Raw genomic sequence first — 15,587 nt, 5'->3', positions numbered from 1 at the left:
GGGAAGGGATAGACACACAGACCAATGGAACAAAGCTGAGAGTCCAGATATAGACTCATACAGATATAGTCAACTAATTTTGACAAAGATGCAAAAACAATCACATGGAGAAAGTATAGTCTTTTAAACAAATTGTGTAAATATAACTGAGCATGTATGTGTAAAAAAATGAACCTTCATCTAAACATCAAAGTCAGTCATAGATCTATAATATGTATACAACTTATAGAAGGAAAGACAGGAGAATGTCTACCTGACTTGTGGTTTAGTGATGAGTTCTTAAATGTAACACCAAAGCATGATCCATAAAATAAAAAACTGATAAACTGGACATGAACAAACACTTCACCAAAAATGGCTAATGAAGTAATGGTTAATTACTTCATTAGCCATTAGAGGATTGTAAATAAAAGCCATGATGAGATATCACTAGATGTCTATTACAATGGCTAAGATCAAAAATAAACTGACAACACCAAGTGCAGTGAGGATGCAAGGCAACTGGAACGATCTTACACTGTGGGTGGGAACACAAAATGTTTTCCAGCTACTCTGGAAAAACAGTTTGGCAGCTTCTCATAAAGTTAAGCATATGCTTGCCATATGACCCATCCATCACAGTCCTGATATCTACTCTAGAGAAATGAAAACTTATGCTCACATAAAAACCATTATGGACATGTTTACAGCAATTCTCTATATAATTAACAAAAACTGGAAACTACCCAAATGTCCTTCAAGGGGTGAATGCACAAACAAACTGATAACACCCATACAACGAAGTACACACAAAAACGTGACTGTTTCTTGAAAGTATTATGCTGAGTGAAAGAAGGCAGTCTCAAATGGCCACATACTGTTTGATTCTACTAACATGACATTCTCAAAAAAGACAATCCTATAGGAACAGGAAATAGATCAGTGGTTGCCAAGGTCAGGGATAGGGATGGGGGCTACACCCACCTTGGCTACAAAGGGATAGCGAGAGTGAGGTTTTTTGAGGTATTTTGGGTGGTTACATGAATCTACTGTATGCGTCAAAATTCATAGAACTGTAAGCCAAAAGAAAAACAAAAGTCAATTTTTCTGCATGATAATTTAAATCATTTTATATATAAAATATATGGCTGAGTAGTATACCTGACAAACAGAAATGCTCTAGCATAGCACTACCCAAAGTGTAGCCCAGGGACTAACCATACCATTCCTGGGATGGTCCATAGTGAGAGAAGGTGAATCAACTACTTTGGTAAGCACATTCTTGGGGCTGTAGCTGACTTTTCTTTGTCCTAGTAAGACTTTCTCAATGAAGTTAACAGTATTTTGATTTTCATTTTCCTGCAACCTCCTTTCGTCATCACTGATGGGCCCTTCGAGGTCTCGTAGTATAGCTATAAGAATAATAATAGTACTTCTATAAGGGCATCGTAACTATGGTTACCAAGGGCAGAGACTCAGACCTTGATGTCTGGGTGGCACAAATCAGTTTGTCATAGAAGAAACTGAGGACCCGAAGGGCAATGTTTAGAACACACAGCTCTTTCACTCATTCAGTTGACAAATGTTTACTGAGGAGCACACAAATAAACATTATGCTCTAATGCAAGTGCGTCTGAGAAGCTTGCCAGATAATGACTGGAGAAAAGAACCCCGTGTAAGGTTCAAACCTTCATGGAACGTGCATCTTTCCCTGATGCCAAAGATTTTGCTTTTTCCATAAACATCCCCTGAATAAGTCCTTTTCTCCCAAGTATTCTAGTTTGCTCCCCCCTGCCACCTGTTTTAAATCTAGATATCCTTTGTCCTGCTTAGGAAAAATCAGACAAGCTCTTGTCCATTAGAAGGCAGAGGCACAAGTCAGGAGCTTCACACTCTGGCCTGATACTGCCCACAAAAAGCTCATCCCCTGTCCCTGAGCTTCTGTTTCACCAGCTGCCCAGTGGATGGACTAGACCCACAGACTCATTCACCCCCGACATGGATATTCTCAGATCCTCCGGGACTGAGACCACTATTCATCGATTTCCTGTCCAAGGTCTGAAACATTGAACATGTTGGACCTTTCGAAAGGCCAGAAATCTCTGATCGTGGAGAAAAGCAGGTGTTCCGGCTGATAGGAAATCCAGAAGCTCAACACCAGCCTCAGCTACCCCTTCCTTCTTACGTGTTCTTGGAGCCCTCTGCACAGGCTGCAATTCCCCAGCAAAGAAGTCCGCAATTTCTACCACTGCAGACCTTTAGGCAGATTGCAGCAGCCTCTGATATTTCTTTCTTTTTTTTTTAAATCATACTCTGTGTTTTATTTTGAAGTAATACCAAACTCACAATGAAGCATCAATCATAATACCAAATAACACAGAGAATGCCAAAATACCCTCTACCATTCATCCAGATTTACCAACTTTTAACATTTTGCTACATGTGTTGTATCATCCTCTTTCTATCTACCTACCTATCTTCCTATTTATTTATCAGTCAAGCTATTTTTTTAAACATTTGAGAGCAGGTTACTTACATCATGCTGCTTAACAATTTAATATTTCAACATACATTTTAGATCCACTCCAGGTTCATGGTCTCTGGTATTTCAATGTATAATTGATATGGCCCATTTTCACTGCCAAGGACAGCCCACAAACAGCACTTGATCCGGCACAAGAAAGCAGCACGTTTTGCCCTTTGGGGTGTGTGTGCTCTCCTCCTATGGCTACAAGCAACTTTAAAGTCTTTTACTTTACTGGGGCACCTCAGTAGGCCAGAAGCAATGAGGCCACAGAATAATAGGACAGTCATCACAATTTCAAGGCTGCTTTCAGAGGCAGGGGTGTGGGTGACATTAAACACCGAGGATGGTTTGCAGGAGCTGGAGAGCTGCACCTGGATGGCTGGGGCCCACAGCCTCACGGCAGTGTGTCTTGGCAGTCAGCGCAGCAGGGCGGACCAGGCACCAGTTTTCTAGTGAATGCCTGGGTTCCATTTCTTTGATGCTGCCTGCTATGCCAACTTTCTAGACTTCAGTCTCCTCATCCGTAAAATATAAATGCATTGCCCTGCTAACCTCACAGAACATAGCAAGGATCAAGAGGAATAAAAAACGTAGAAGTTCTTTGTAAACCGCTACTCTGGCTGCTCCAAGTGCGGTCCATGGGCCAGCAGCATTGGTCTCACCTGGGAGACACGTCCCCAGACTCCTGGGGCCCCTCCCCAGAGCTATTGAATCAGAATCCCTTTTCACTGAGACCCCCAGGTGATTTGTGTGCACTTTCACATGTGAGAAGCACCGTATACAAACCTAAGTACCTTATCAAGAGAAGAATATGGGGTTGGAGCCTAGATCTCTTTGTCCACATTCAAGCCTGCCACTGACTGCTTTCATGGCCTTAGGAAAGCTGCTTGCCTGTTTTCTCAACCAGAAAACTGGAATGCTGCTGTAGGATAGGAATGTGGAATGGAGCAGAGAGAAGGCACAGGGTCGAGAGACAGGGAGAACTTTCCCAGTGAGGTAAAAAAGAAGGTGAGGGGCCAGGAAATGACTCTACAGTCAGCCAAGACATGGAGAAGAGAAGACCATGGCCAGGAAAGAAATCGATCCTTCCTTCTGCTGCCCTGTCCACCCCCACCTCTCTCTTCCCCAGTTAAAACTTCATGACATGGAGCCTCAGTGGAAATCTCCCAATTGGCTCTATGGTTCCCAAAGATGGTATCCAACACAGACAGAAAGAGTAGGCGCAGGGCTCAGGTCTGAGAGACTCCAGTTCTACCAAGAGGGCTGGAGAGCTTTCTAACTGCCACCAGGCCACAGAGCATACCATGTATAGCACTTGGAAGAGGTCAGGACTGAGGTCAGCAAGTCAGTGTGGGAACTACAGAGTAGCTCCAAAGTTCAGGAGGCAAAGGTGGCACCTGACAGGGGTCTTACAGGCTGTCTCAGAGGTACTCTCAGGGATCTGTACCATCTGCACATTCAATGAGTGATATCCTCATTACACTGAACTTCCTATTAAGCAAGTTTCTTAGTGCGACTTGAAGGTGAGGGTATTTGACCTGTGGTTCAAAAATTTTCCAGTAATGTTGGGAAATGGACCACATGACACTGGAAAAAATTCATTTCAAGTAATTACCCAGAGAGAAGTATCATAATTGCATAGATGTAAGTGCCTAATTTCGTGGGTTTAAAAATACCAACTTTAAATGGTTGTGGTGAACATTAAATGAGATAACGTATGGACCACTCTTGGCAGGGGTTCATCATTAATCTTTTTCCCACAGTCTTCCAGATGGATCGAAAGCTTTGCTCTGGCTCAAAGTCTTCTCCCTTAGCCTCAGCCCTGGCAACTGCACTCTAATGTCTCTGCTAATCAATGTTTCGAGTCTAAGGTGATGGAGGCTCAGGCTACGATCCTAAAAGCCCTGACTTGTGGCTGATGGAGTACTTTTCAGAAAAAGCTTTCCAATTGTTTTCAAGTACTGCAAAAATAGCTTGGCCCTCGATGCTTTCGATAGCTGAAACCAATCCCTTGAAGAAATGAAGCCAAAGCCCTCTCAGGCAGCAATTTTAAATGTCCCAGCTATACATTCAAAACCTAGAGAACATACAAGTCAATATGTGGAATGAACTAAATTTAATGAGCTAAACTAAATTTGTTGACCCCTGACTGATTGAATTATTGGCCCCAATTCTTCCTGCATCCACACCCTGCCATGGCCTTGTTTTGGACAGAGCATATTCCCCACTCCTTGACTTTGGGCATGACCATGTAACTTGCTTTAGCCACTGGAATGAGATGGGTCAGTGTGCTAGTTCCAAGTCTAGGCCTTAAGAGGTCCCATAAGTTTCTGCCATCACCATAAAAAGAACTTCTCCTGGGTAGTAGAGCTGCCTCTACTGACCTACAGACCAGCAATGAAAATCAAAGCTGCTATAGAGCTACTTAGCCATGCCGGACCTAGACCAGCAGAACTACCCCAGCCTGCCTGCAGATCCCCCAAAAAAATTAAAAACTGTTATTTTCAGCATTGAGTTGGGGATGTTTTGGTATTCAGCATTATTGTAGCAGTAGCTAACTGATACACCATGGAACAGATTTGAAAAAAATAAAATGGGAGGAAAAGATTGGTGGAGGGTGGGGAATAGAAAGCTTAAAAGAAAGAGGTCAGAGTTCCCCATACTGTTAGCTCATTGTGGCTAAAGATGGACATGGCCTATTGCATATTCACAACCACAGGTACACAGAGTGATGCCACAATTGGATGACATAAAACCCAATTATACAAGCTCCACATAATCCCGAGACCCAAGGTAAGACCAAGCTCAGAAGGAGAAGGAATCTATAGGATACAAGAAAGCAACTGCAGAACTTAGGGCACCCAGGGAGGGATCAACAAAGAAGGAGAGGGGCTGCACTGGAGGTGAGAAAAGATCAGGGATCTGAAGTTACATCCTCCTGAAACCATGGGCATGGCTTTGGAAGGCATGAAAGTGCTGGTCAGAGTGTTAGCCTCAGGCCACGGCAGGCAAGGGAAGGGCAGAGTTAGCCCAGTCCCTGAGAGTAGGGGCCAGGAGTGACAAAGCAGATACTGGGTTTCAGGAGGTGGAAACTTTATAGTACAGGAAGGAATCAAGCAGGTGGACAGGCACCCAATGATACTGAGGGACTCTGGTGCTGAGGAATAGTGCCCAGTGTAGGGGGTTGAAGGGGCCCCTTCAAGATCTGTCCACATCCAAACTCCCAGAACTTGTGAATGTCACCTTATTTGGAAAAAGTGTCCTCGCAGATATAATTAAGCTCAAGATCTTGAGATGACATCATCCTGAATTATCCAGGTGACCCTAAATATGCTTCTGTTTGAAAGATGATCTCTATGGACACATATTTTAGCTCAATCTCTACTATTGTGTTCATTACTTGTCAACTCCATCCAGCGAATTTGTGATTTCAAATGTTGTATTTTTCAGGTTCACTATTTCCATGTAGCTCCTTTTTATAACATGAAATTCCCAATCTCTTTAATCACTAGATTTATATTTTTGTAGATTCTTTAATATATTTATCAGAAATCTTTTAAAGTATATTTCTAATAATTCCAACATCTGGGTCACTGTGGAGCTATTTCTATTAATTAAAGCTTTTCCCTTGGTTTTGGGTTACATTCTCCTGCTTCTTTGTACTTTTTTTTTTTATTGAATTCTGGGCATTGTCTCTAGGAAGGCCTTATATCAGAAACTTAGTTATTTTAGATTGTTTTGCCCACGTCTTTAACTACTTTAAAGCTAGGGTTGGCAATCTGTGGCCCACAGTCCAAATCCAGCTCATAGCATGCTCTTAGCCAATGAGCTAAGAATGTTTTGCTGATGTTGTTGTTCTTTTACATTTTAAAGTGTTGTTAAGAACAAAGAAGAATATGCAACAGAGATCATATGTGGCCTACAAAGCCTAAAATATTTACTGTCCAGTCTGCTACAGAAAAAGTTTGCTGATACTGCTTTAAAGAAAAATATATTTTCATGCTTACCTGGTTATTTTTTGTTTTTCAGCAGTAGCAAAGGTTTTTCACATCTTTCTACAGCTTAACCATATGTAAAATCTCAAAAATTATCGTTATAACTTATATTTTCCTGATTGAGTAATGAAGTTGTGCATCTTTTCACATATTTATTGGTTATCTAGATAAGCTCTTACTTGGAGTTTCTTTTAAAGTCACTTGCAAATTTTTCCTTTAGGTTGTTTGCCCTTTTGTTGATTTGTAGGAGTAATTTATATATTCTGGATAAGAGCCCTTTGTTGGTTATATGTATTACAAATATTTTCTCCCACTGTGTGACTTGACTTTTCAGTTTTCTAATGGTGCTTTTTGATAAACAGAAGTTCTTACTTTTAATGGACTCAAATTTATAGTCTTTTTTTCTTTATGTTAAGTGATTTTTCTGTGGTTCATTTAAGTTTCAGAATCATCTTCAAATTCCAGGAAATCAGAAAAGGCCCAGTTGGCACTAGTTAGGAAAGCCTAAGAAGGTAGATGGGTTTTTATAATTAATATTTAATGTATTCAAATAACAAATTTAAAATATAGTATTCTTTAAGGTTCAATTAAAATAATATTCCATTTATAAAATCTAAGAGGACTTTTATAACTTAATCAAAGTCCTGTAACTATTTTAGATTGTATATATATAGATATAAATATATTAACATAATCTATTTTCATTTTAAACATTGCATTTGTCTCTAACAAGCAAAACCTTCCCATGAACATGGGTGAACCTTAAAAATGTAATAATACAAACTTGTACAATTGTGAATTTCTCAAACAATATTTGTTTAGAAAATGGTTTAAAAATAGAATAGTTTTCAACTTTTAAACTACTAGATTAAAACTTTTACTTAAGCATGTTAAAATTGGAATCATAACCCAAATCTGTCATATATACTAAGCTCTCATTAGTAAATTAAATACTCAATGTGCAAACATTGTTCTTAAAACTAATGCAAAACTATTAGTATCGTCAATTTTATTTATATTTCTACAAATAATTGTAAACATCTCCATGTTTAAAAAAAAAAAAAAAACTTACTGATAGTTTTACGCAGGGATGGTACTGCCCCCTGGAGGTCATTATGGAAAATGAGGGAGTGGTTTTAGTAGTTACAGTGATGAAAGGGGGCATTATTTAGGGGGTTAGAGTTAGGGATGCCTGGCACAGAACATCCTGCACAACCAAAAGTTACCCTACACAAATTCTAAATGTCTCTCCATGTAAGCATAAACTCATAATTATCTGAGGCTAGAGCTGAACTACGTTTTACATCTACTCTGTAGTAGTTAGGTTCAGGTGTCAACTTGGCCAGGTGATGGTGCCCAGTTGTTCTGTTGCTGTGGACTTAAATCAGCATGTGAATTTCATCTATGGCTGATTAAATACGCGCTTGGCTAAGGGGAGTGCCTTCTGCAATTAAAGTGATGATGTATTTGACAGTGTGTGGGATGCCCTTTATTAAGGCACACAAAGACAAAAATCATAAGGCAAAATATTGGCAAATTTGCACAAAAAATTACAACTTTCCTGTGTAAAATCAACCACCCAAATTTTTAAGAACAGACAGTGATGAACTAGAAAGAAAACTGCAACATTTATGAAAATGGTTAAGATAATTCATAAATATTTCATTAATTCCTATATATTAGTAAGAGGGAAGAAATTACTTCAATAGAAAAAACATGAAAGAACATGAGAAGATAATTCATAGAATGAGAGTTACATTTGCCTAAATAAACACAAAAATCATTTTGGCTCATTATTGGTTAAAAAAAGAAATATTAATTGAAATGTCACTATTTTATACCTATTAAATCAGCAAAGGCTTTCTAAATGGCAACACTAATTACTGGTGAGGAGTAGAAAAGAAATAGATCCTCCTACATGCTTCTGGGGGGGATGTAAACCGGTACAATACTTTTGGAGGGCAGCCTAGCAATAAATATCAAGTGCCATAAAAAAAAAGCTTGGTTTCTGACCCAGCAATTCCACACCTTTAGGAAGATATTGCCAGGAAATAGCTGACTTGGGGACCATGATGTAGTATTATTTGTGGCAGGAAAACTTATTTTGAAGAGCAAAAATTAGAAAGAATTTAAAATCTCATAAAGGGAGCTGATACATTGAATTAGAACTCATTCACAGAACAGAATATTTGGTGGCAATTAAAAATCACGTAGATCGGCCTAAGAGTCACCCCCAGAGAACCACTTTTATTGCTCAGATGTGGCCTATCTCTCAGCCAAAACGGCAAGCAAACTCACTGCCCTCCCCTCTCTACGTGGGACATGACTCTCAGGGGCATAAACCTCCCTGGCAAAGTGGGACAGAAATCCTATAATAAGCTGGGACTCAGTATCAAGGGATTGAGAAAACCTTCTCAACTGAAAGAGGAAAAAGAGAAATGAGACAAAATAAAGTGTCAGTGGCTGAGAGATTTCAAATAGAGTTGAGAGGTTATCTCGGAGGTTATTCTTAAAACAACCCCTTTTTAGTTTAAGGTGGATTAGAGAGGCTAGAGGGAAGTGCCTGAAACTGTAGAGCTGTGTTCCAGTAGTCATGTTTCTCTAAGATGATTGTACAACGATGTAGCTTTCACAAAGACTGTGTGATTGTGAAAACCTTGTTCTGATGCTCCTTTTGTCTACGGTATGGACAAATGAGTAAAAAAAAATTGTATTAAAAAAATAAATAATAGGGGGAACAAATGTTAAAATAAATTGAGTAGAGGGAAATCCTAGTGGTCAATGAGAGAGAGCCATAAGAGGCATAGTATGTATGAGTTTTTTTCTTTTTCCTTTTTATTTCTTTTTCTGGAGTGATGCCAAATGTTCTGAGAAATGATCATGGTGATGAATACACAACTATGTGATGATATTGTAAACCATTGAGTGTACCCTAAGTATGGAATGTTCATACGTTAAGAATGTTCGTATTGTATGTTGATTGGTTTTATTTATAAATTTTTTTCAAAAATCACGTAGAAGTTCTAGGCAAGGCAAATGTGTAGGGATAGAAAACAAATCACCAGTTGCCAGGAGCTGGGGAAGGGGGTTGGCTGGAGAGGTTGACCACAAAGGGGCATGAGGGAATTTGGGAATGATGAAAATGTTCTATATTTGAGTTTGGTGTTTGCAGAACTGTATAAGTTTGAAAAACTCATAGACGTGTACACTAAAAGGGTGAATTTTACTGTGTAAATTGTATTTTTAAAATTTTGACAATTAAAAAAATTCTGTTGAAAACTATTAAACAGCCTGGGGAAATCTAAATGACCTATTAAATAAAATGAGTACTTTACAAAGAATAAGCGCTGTATGCCTGGAATGAGGAGAGAGGGCTTCAGAATGCCAGACGGGGGTGGGGGTGGGGGGGCAGTAACCGATTGGAAGGAAAAGAGCCAAAATGATTCTCCTTCTGAAGGTGAAAGAAAAATTTTTTTCTCCTCTTTGCCCCTTCTTTTCTTTCTTCGCTACTATCCTTCCTTCTTCTTCCTTCCCCTCCTCTCCCCTTCCCTTCCCCGCTTTTCAGCATACAGCTTACTTCTGCCATCAGGGAAAAAAAGCCGCTGCGACTTAGAACCACAGCCTATTCGCTACCAGCTCAGGTGCTTTAAGGTTCTTTGCTATTTGGCAGATTGGTCAAGCAAGAGAGACACCCGTCCCAAGGAAAACACCCACCGCGCAGATGAGCCAGTTAGAAAGCCGGCTAGCAGGAAGGCAAGCTCGGCCGCATCAAGCAGCAGGCAAGGAGAATAGGGTGTGTACATGCGACCAGGGGCGGGGCGAGCCGTGCGGGGACTGCCAAGCTGAGGGCGGGACTAGCCGGGCGGGTCCGGCCGGGGAACCAAGAGAAGCGAGCCGGGGGCGGGGACTGCCGACGAGCAGGACGTGTCACGTCGGGGGCGGGACTGCCAGTAAGAGGGCGGGGCGAGCCGGGGGCTAGGGCTCGATGCGTTTGGCTGGAGCTGACGCGCTTTAAGGGCCGGCGGTGCTCTTATTGGCAGGCACACCGCACCCTGCGCTGTCCTTGCAGTCAGGGCGCTCCTAGGCTGAGCTGGGGTTCGGGTGGCGGAGTACCATGCTGAGTGAGTCTGCTGCCCCTCCCCATCGACTGATTCCATTCCCTCACGACCTCAGCTAACGAATTAGCTAATACCCGCACTCTGTCTTTCTCTGCCTCAGTCTCTCCCTCTCTCTCTTTCTAGAACGCGTTGCGGCGGCTGCCATCGGTGGAGGTGAGTCCCTAGACATTCTGCATCTCCAGTCCTTCACCTGGCCCGAGTTTGGGCTAGGTCGGGCGGGATACCGTGGTTAAGAGGCCCGGCTAACCCTACCACCTCCCGGAACTGCCTTGGGGGTGACCTTTGAAAGAATTGTAGGACAGGAGGCCTCCCTGCTTCAGGCCCCAGCGTCTCCTCCGCTCCTCATATATAATGAGTACGTAGGGAAGATTTCCTTTGGAAAGCGAAGTTTGCTGCTAAAGCTACTTTTTAAACAATGATTTCTTTCACTTCCCGCATTAACACAGAAGAAACAGTGAGGGTAGTGACTTCCCCAAGGTCTCTCAGCAAGTTAGAGACGAAACCAGGAACAGGTGCCAGAACTTCTGTGACCTGGCTCCCCTTCCCCGTTTCTTTACCCTGGAACCCCCTCTCCTAGTCGCTGTCTCCCATATGTTCAGAGCAGTCTCCCCACCCTCTGGCCTCTCCCTGGAAAAACTGTCAAGGAGGTCCTAAGGGGTTACATCATCCAACAAAGCTCCACTCCCCCCAGTTGTGGCCGTGGGGGCTGTGCCCCTGGTTCTCAGCGCCGTGGGCTTCACCAGCGCAGGGATCGCGGCCTCCTCCGTGGCTGCCAAGATGATGTCCGCAGCGGCCATCGCCAACGGGGGCGGAGTTACCGCGGGCAGCCTGGTGGCCACTCTGCAGTCAGTGGGTGAGTGTCGGGGTAGGAGAAGGAAAGGGGGGGGGGGGGGGAAGCCCACGCCGGGAAAGGATCCAGCCCAGAGGCTGAGCCTGAGGGATGCCCACTCCTCTCCTTGGGGCTTCATGACCCTCAGCATCACTGGTCCTGTGGCTCTTCATTCTGGTCCCCTCTCCGGTTCAGAGTGGGGTTTGAGGTGGGAGTGAAGGGATGAGAAGGTGTGAGGAAAGGAAGATGCCCTGGCCACAGTACATGATGTCTGGGTTTTGGGTCCACCCCCACACATATTTAACTCTTTGGGTGACTTGGGCAAGTCACCTGCTCTCTCTGTGTAAAGTGGCCTTGTGTGTAAAGTGAGGCCTATAGCTCTCAGGTTAGTGGCTTACTCTTCCTCTGTCTCTCACTTCTCATGAATTTATCCCATGTCTTCTTTCTATCGGCTGTCTCCAGCATCCTTTCTCTAAAGCAGAGACTCCCAGTTGGGGCAGGGATTAGGATGTAGAGGAGTGAGTGGGCTGGGCCTCCGGGCTCCTGGGAGCACTGGTCATTGCACATTCCCCTGTGCTCACCACAGTCTCTTCCCCAGGGGCAGCTGGACTCTCGACATCGTCCAACATCCTGCTGGGCTCTGCCGGGTCAGCTCTTGGGGCCTGGCTGGGAAATTCAAAAAAGGCAACCCCTTCCCCTCCCCCAGCTGAACCCAGGGCTGAAAAGGACCAGTCGCCAGGAGAAAATGAACCTCAAGTAGAACCTCCAAAAACTCCACTGAAGTCAGAGAAACATGAGAAATAAAGATTGTGTACTGATGTTTCTTGCAGAGCTGTGATTGGAGAATTCTGAGCTGGAGGCTTTAAGATGCCCCCATTCTCCCACCCTGACTTGTCCTGGAGGGGCAGAACCTTACCATGGTTTGAGCCTTACCATGGATGGTGTGTGTGACCCAGGGCCATCCATGGTCCTTCTGTGGACCTCAGTTTCTCCCTTTTTCAGTGATGCAATTAACAGAGGTCCTTGTTGGGAGGCAGGACCAATGGATGGTCAGAACACATATTGAGTCACTAGCTCCAAAACCCTTTGCTCTTCCTCGTTCATATGCTGTAGACACTCAGAGATGGGCAAGACAAGTCCTTTCCTGCCAGACCTCAAAGTCCTGTCAGGAAACAAACAAGCAGACCACCAGGGCAGTGTGGTATGAGCATTACAGTAGGGCTCTTGGCTCTTGGGCACTTCTTGGGGAGAAGATTGAATCAGAAATGGTCACTACACATCTGGAAATTTGGCAAGGATGCTGACTTCATTTTCGGCTCTCTGAAGCCCTGGCTTCAGTCTTTGCCCCTGCAATGAATGCTGAAGTCTATGGGAGAGGTCCAGCCTGGCCCCAGTTTTTGTTGTCAGGGGAGTCAGGCACTTACCCAAACAAGTGGGGCACCAGACATCCATGTTCACTGCACTGACAGGCCCTGGTCACAAGGTAAGGAGCACAGAGCACAGAGGAGACAGGGATCTGTTTGATAGTTGCCTGAGAGGCTTCCTGGAAAAGGAGGCAAGTAGGCTGAACATTGAAAGATGAATGGAATCCTCGCAGGGGAGGAGGGAGGCTAAGGGAAAGGCATCCTGGGAGTAGGTCCAATTGTTCAGGATGAGAGTTGGAGGGAGATATGTATCAAGTGTATACATGGCAGTGTGGGTGGAAGGAAGCTTCCTGGTAGGAAGCTTCCCAGAAGATGGGGACATCAAAGCAGCCATGGTGACCATCAGAAAAGGAGAGGTTGATTGCATATGTAGAATGGTATGATTTCTAAATGTTGGGTTAATTTCTTTTTTTTCCGTTAATTAATAAAAATAAATAAATAAATAAACATCAATTCCTTTCAAAAAAAAAAAAAGAAAGAAAAGGAGAGGTTTAGAAAAAGGCAGATCTGGGCCTTGATAACTTTGAGCTCTACCACTGCAAGAAAGGCACCCCCCTCCCCCACCTTCCTTCTCCCCTATGGTACAATTAAGCCACTGGGGGAGGGCAACACAACCCTGTAGCCCCCAGGGCACAAGGTGAAAACCATTGCAGGTGGGGAAGAAAAAGAGATAACACCCTCTTCCCCTAAGAAAGGGGCATGAAAACTTCCTGGTCCCCTAAGGTTAGAGACTACCTACCCTCTTCCCCTGGGGGAGGTCATTGGGAAAACCCCACCCTAACCCAGGCACATAGGGCCTACCTAAAGCTGAGGTTGAACAGCGCCACGGAGAACTCTTCTGCCCTCACCAGGTATGCAAGCACCAAGTATGATGGTTAGGTTCTGGTATCAACTTGGCCATGTGATTATTATTAGGCAAGCACTGGCCTGACCATTGCTGCAAGGATATTTTGTGACTGGCTGATAAACCAGAAAGCTGATGTATTAAGTCATCAGTCGGTTGAGTGCATCTGTGGCTGGTTACAACTGTGATCAACTAAGGCGTGTCTCCCAGCAATGAGATAATCCAATCAGTTGAAGGCTTTTCAGGAAGAAGAGAGACTTTTTCACTGCTTCTTCAGGCAGCGAGCTCTGCTGTGGTATTTGTCCAGCTGCTTCCTAGGAGCTGCCAGTTTTCACAGCCTGCCCTTTGGATTTGGGATTCTTCTGTTCCCACAGTTGCGTGAGACACCTTATAAATCTCGCATTTGCAGATCTCTCCTGTTGGTTCTGTTTCTCTAGAGAACTCTGACTAATATGCCAAATAACAGGCAACAATCTATGCTCCCTGGAGAGCAGATGCAAAGCAGAAGGCTGAAGCTGAGGGTGGAGCAGACACTGAGAAAAATCCTCCCGCAAGCCAGTCTCCACCCTAAGTGCAAGGCAACGCTAATTTGAAGCTGATGTTGCACTGACAGTCGCTAAAGCAACAGCCATATCCAAACCCCGCTCAACTTCTGATTAGATAGACTCAACAAGCCCTGATGTAAAGGCCTAGCAAAATAAAAGGCTGCTTGTTTCCCAGCGTAAGTACATTTAGCTCAGCCTCTACAGAGAGTGCTGCTGGAGCTTGCACATGTGCCCTGGACCCTCTCCCTATGGGCAGGACCTCTGACTCTCTGGCCAGGGCTTTTCCGGGAGGCCTACAAGGCAGGTTGAGAGTGCTGGAGTGTGACGCCCTAGGAGATCCCTCGGCCATTGGTGGTAGGGAATGGAGGGACAGACACTCCCCAGATGGGACAACTTGGGGGCCCGTTCCACATCGTCTTCCACAGGACCCCGCAAGATTAACCTCAGATACCCACTGTGAAAACTCACGCATTAATAGACTGTTACTTGGGTGCCTTCCTTTTGCTATCTCACTCCCCCACTTCCCTGTTGGTGTTTCCTGAGCTCACCTACCAAGGAAACCAGTTGTATTCCAATCCTTGCCTCAGTGTCTGCTTCTCTGGAGTACAGCCTGAAGCAACACCCATCTTTTCTTCACTTTCTACTCAGGAGCCCTGGGGCTGGGCCTGGGAGAGCAGTGCTCTATCAGATCTCCTCACCCCAAAATCCTTTGTTTCTGGAGTAAGGATGACCCTCACCAATCTCCTTTCTTCAGGATGAGGCTCAGACAGGAGGCTCCTCCATTCTCTCCCATAGAGACCCTCCTGCTCAGGACCCCAGACAGGCTCAGTCCTTCAGAATTCCAGCAGAAGGTTCAAATCACGCAACCCCAGCTGGGCTTGCTCAGACAATGCCATGTGCTAGGCAAAGGGTTGTGGGGCAAATCACCCAAACCAGGGGTGATCCTTAATTTTTTGCAATGACCCGATATAACTTCAACTTACAGAATGTTCCTTCTAATTTATATTTCCTCTAGTAAGTTCCTGTTACCAAAGGCAGTTAAGAGATGGTTGAATTTGTTGACTACCCCTCCCCCCAAAAAAATTCTTCATCAGTTTGAAATGTTTGATTTATTGTGAAAGCCTGGACATAAAACTTCCATGAAGAGGCAGCTAGGAGAGAGCACAGGCATGGAGCCAACTTAAGGTCTAAATTTATTGGAAAAAAAACTTGTCAGGTCGATGATTCTAATCCTATGAAAAGATGCCTGTCTTTAGGAGCAACAGGTCTTAGGGTACTGTGCCAGTTTGAAAGGATTTATGTACCCAAGAAAAACCATGTGTTAAT

General features: G+C 43.9%; 1 protein-coding gene across 1 annotated transcript; it reads left to right on the top strand.

The window, feature by feature from the left end:
- The first annotated feature begins 10,461 nt into the window (after nt 1-10,461).
- Nucleotides 10,462-12,277, top strand: IFI27L2 (interferon alpha inducible protein 27 like 2). The gene is made up of 4 exons (XM_077122338.1): nt 10,462-10,622; nt 10,743-10,772; nt 11,311-11,472; nt 12,047-12,277. The coding sequence occupies exons 1-4, from the start codon at nt 10,616-10,618 to the stop codon at nt 12,250-12,252; spliced, it is 405 nt and encodes a 134-aa protein (XP_076978453.1). The 5' UTR covers nt 10,462-10,615; the 3' UTR covers nt 12,253-12,277.
- The last annotated feature ends 3,310 nt before the right edge of the window (nt 12,278-15,587 follow it).

The sequence above is a fragment of the Tamandua tetradactyla genome, chromosome 12 (assembly GCF_023851605.1).
Source record: "Tamandua tetradactyla isolate mTamTet1 chromosome 12, mTamTet1.pri, whole genome shotgun sequence".
NCBI lineage: Eukaryota > Metazoa > Chordata > Mammalia > Pilosa > Myrmecophagidae > Tamandua > Tamandua tetradactyla.
Note: the sequence above shows the minus strand (reverse complement) of the source record. Positions and strands in the feature narration are given on the sequence as shown.

Bases quoted from the DNA above. Each gene is read 5' to 3' on its own strand.
- IFI27L2 (XM_077122338.1), top strand. The intron at 10,773-11,310 runs GTGAGTCCCTAG...CACTCCCCCCAG, and splicing joins GGCGGCTGCCATCGGTGGAG to TTGTGGCCGTGGGGGCTGTG. The intron at 11,473-12,046 runs GTGAGTGTCGGG...TCTCTTCCCCAG, and splicing joins GGCCACTCTGCAGTCAGTGG to GGGCAGCTGGACTCTCGACA.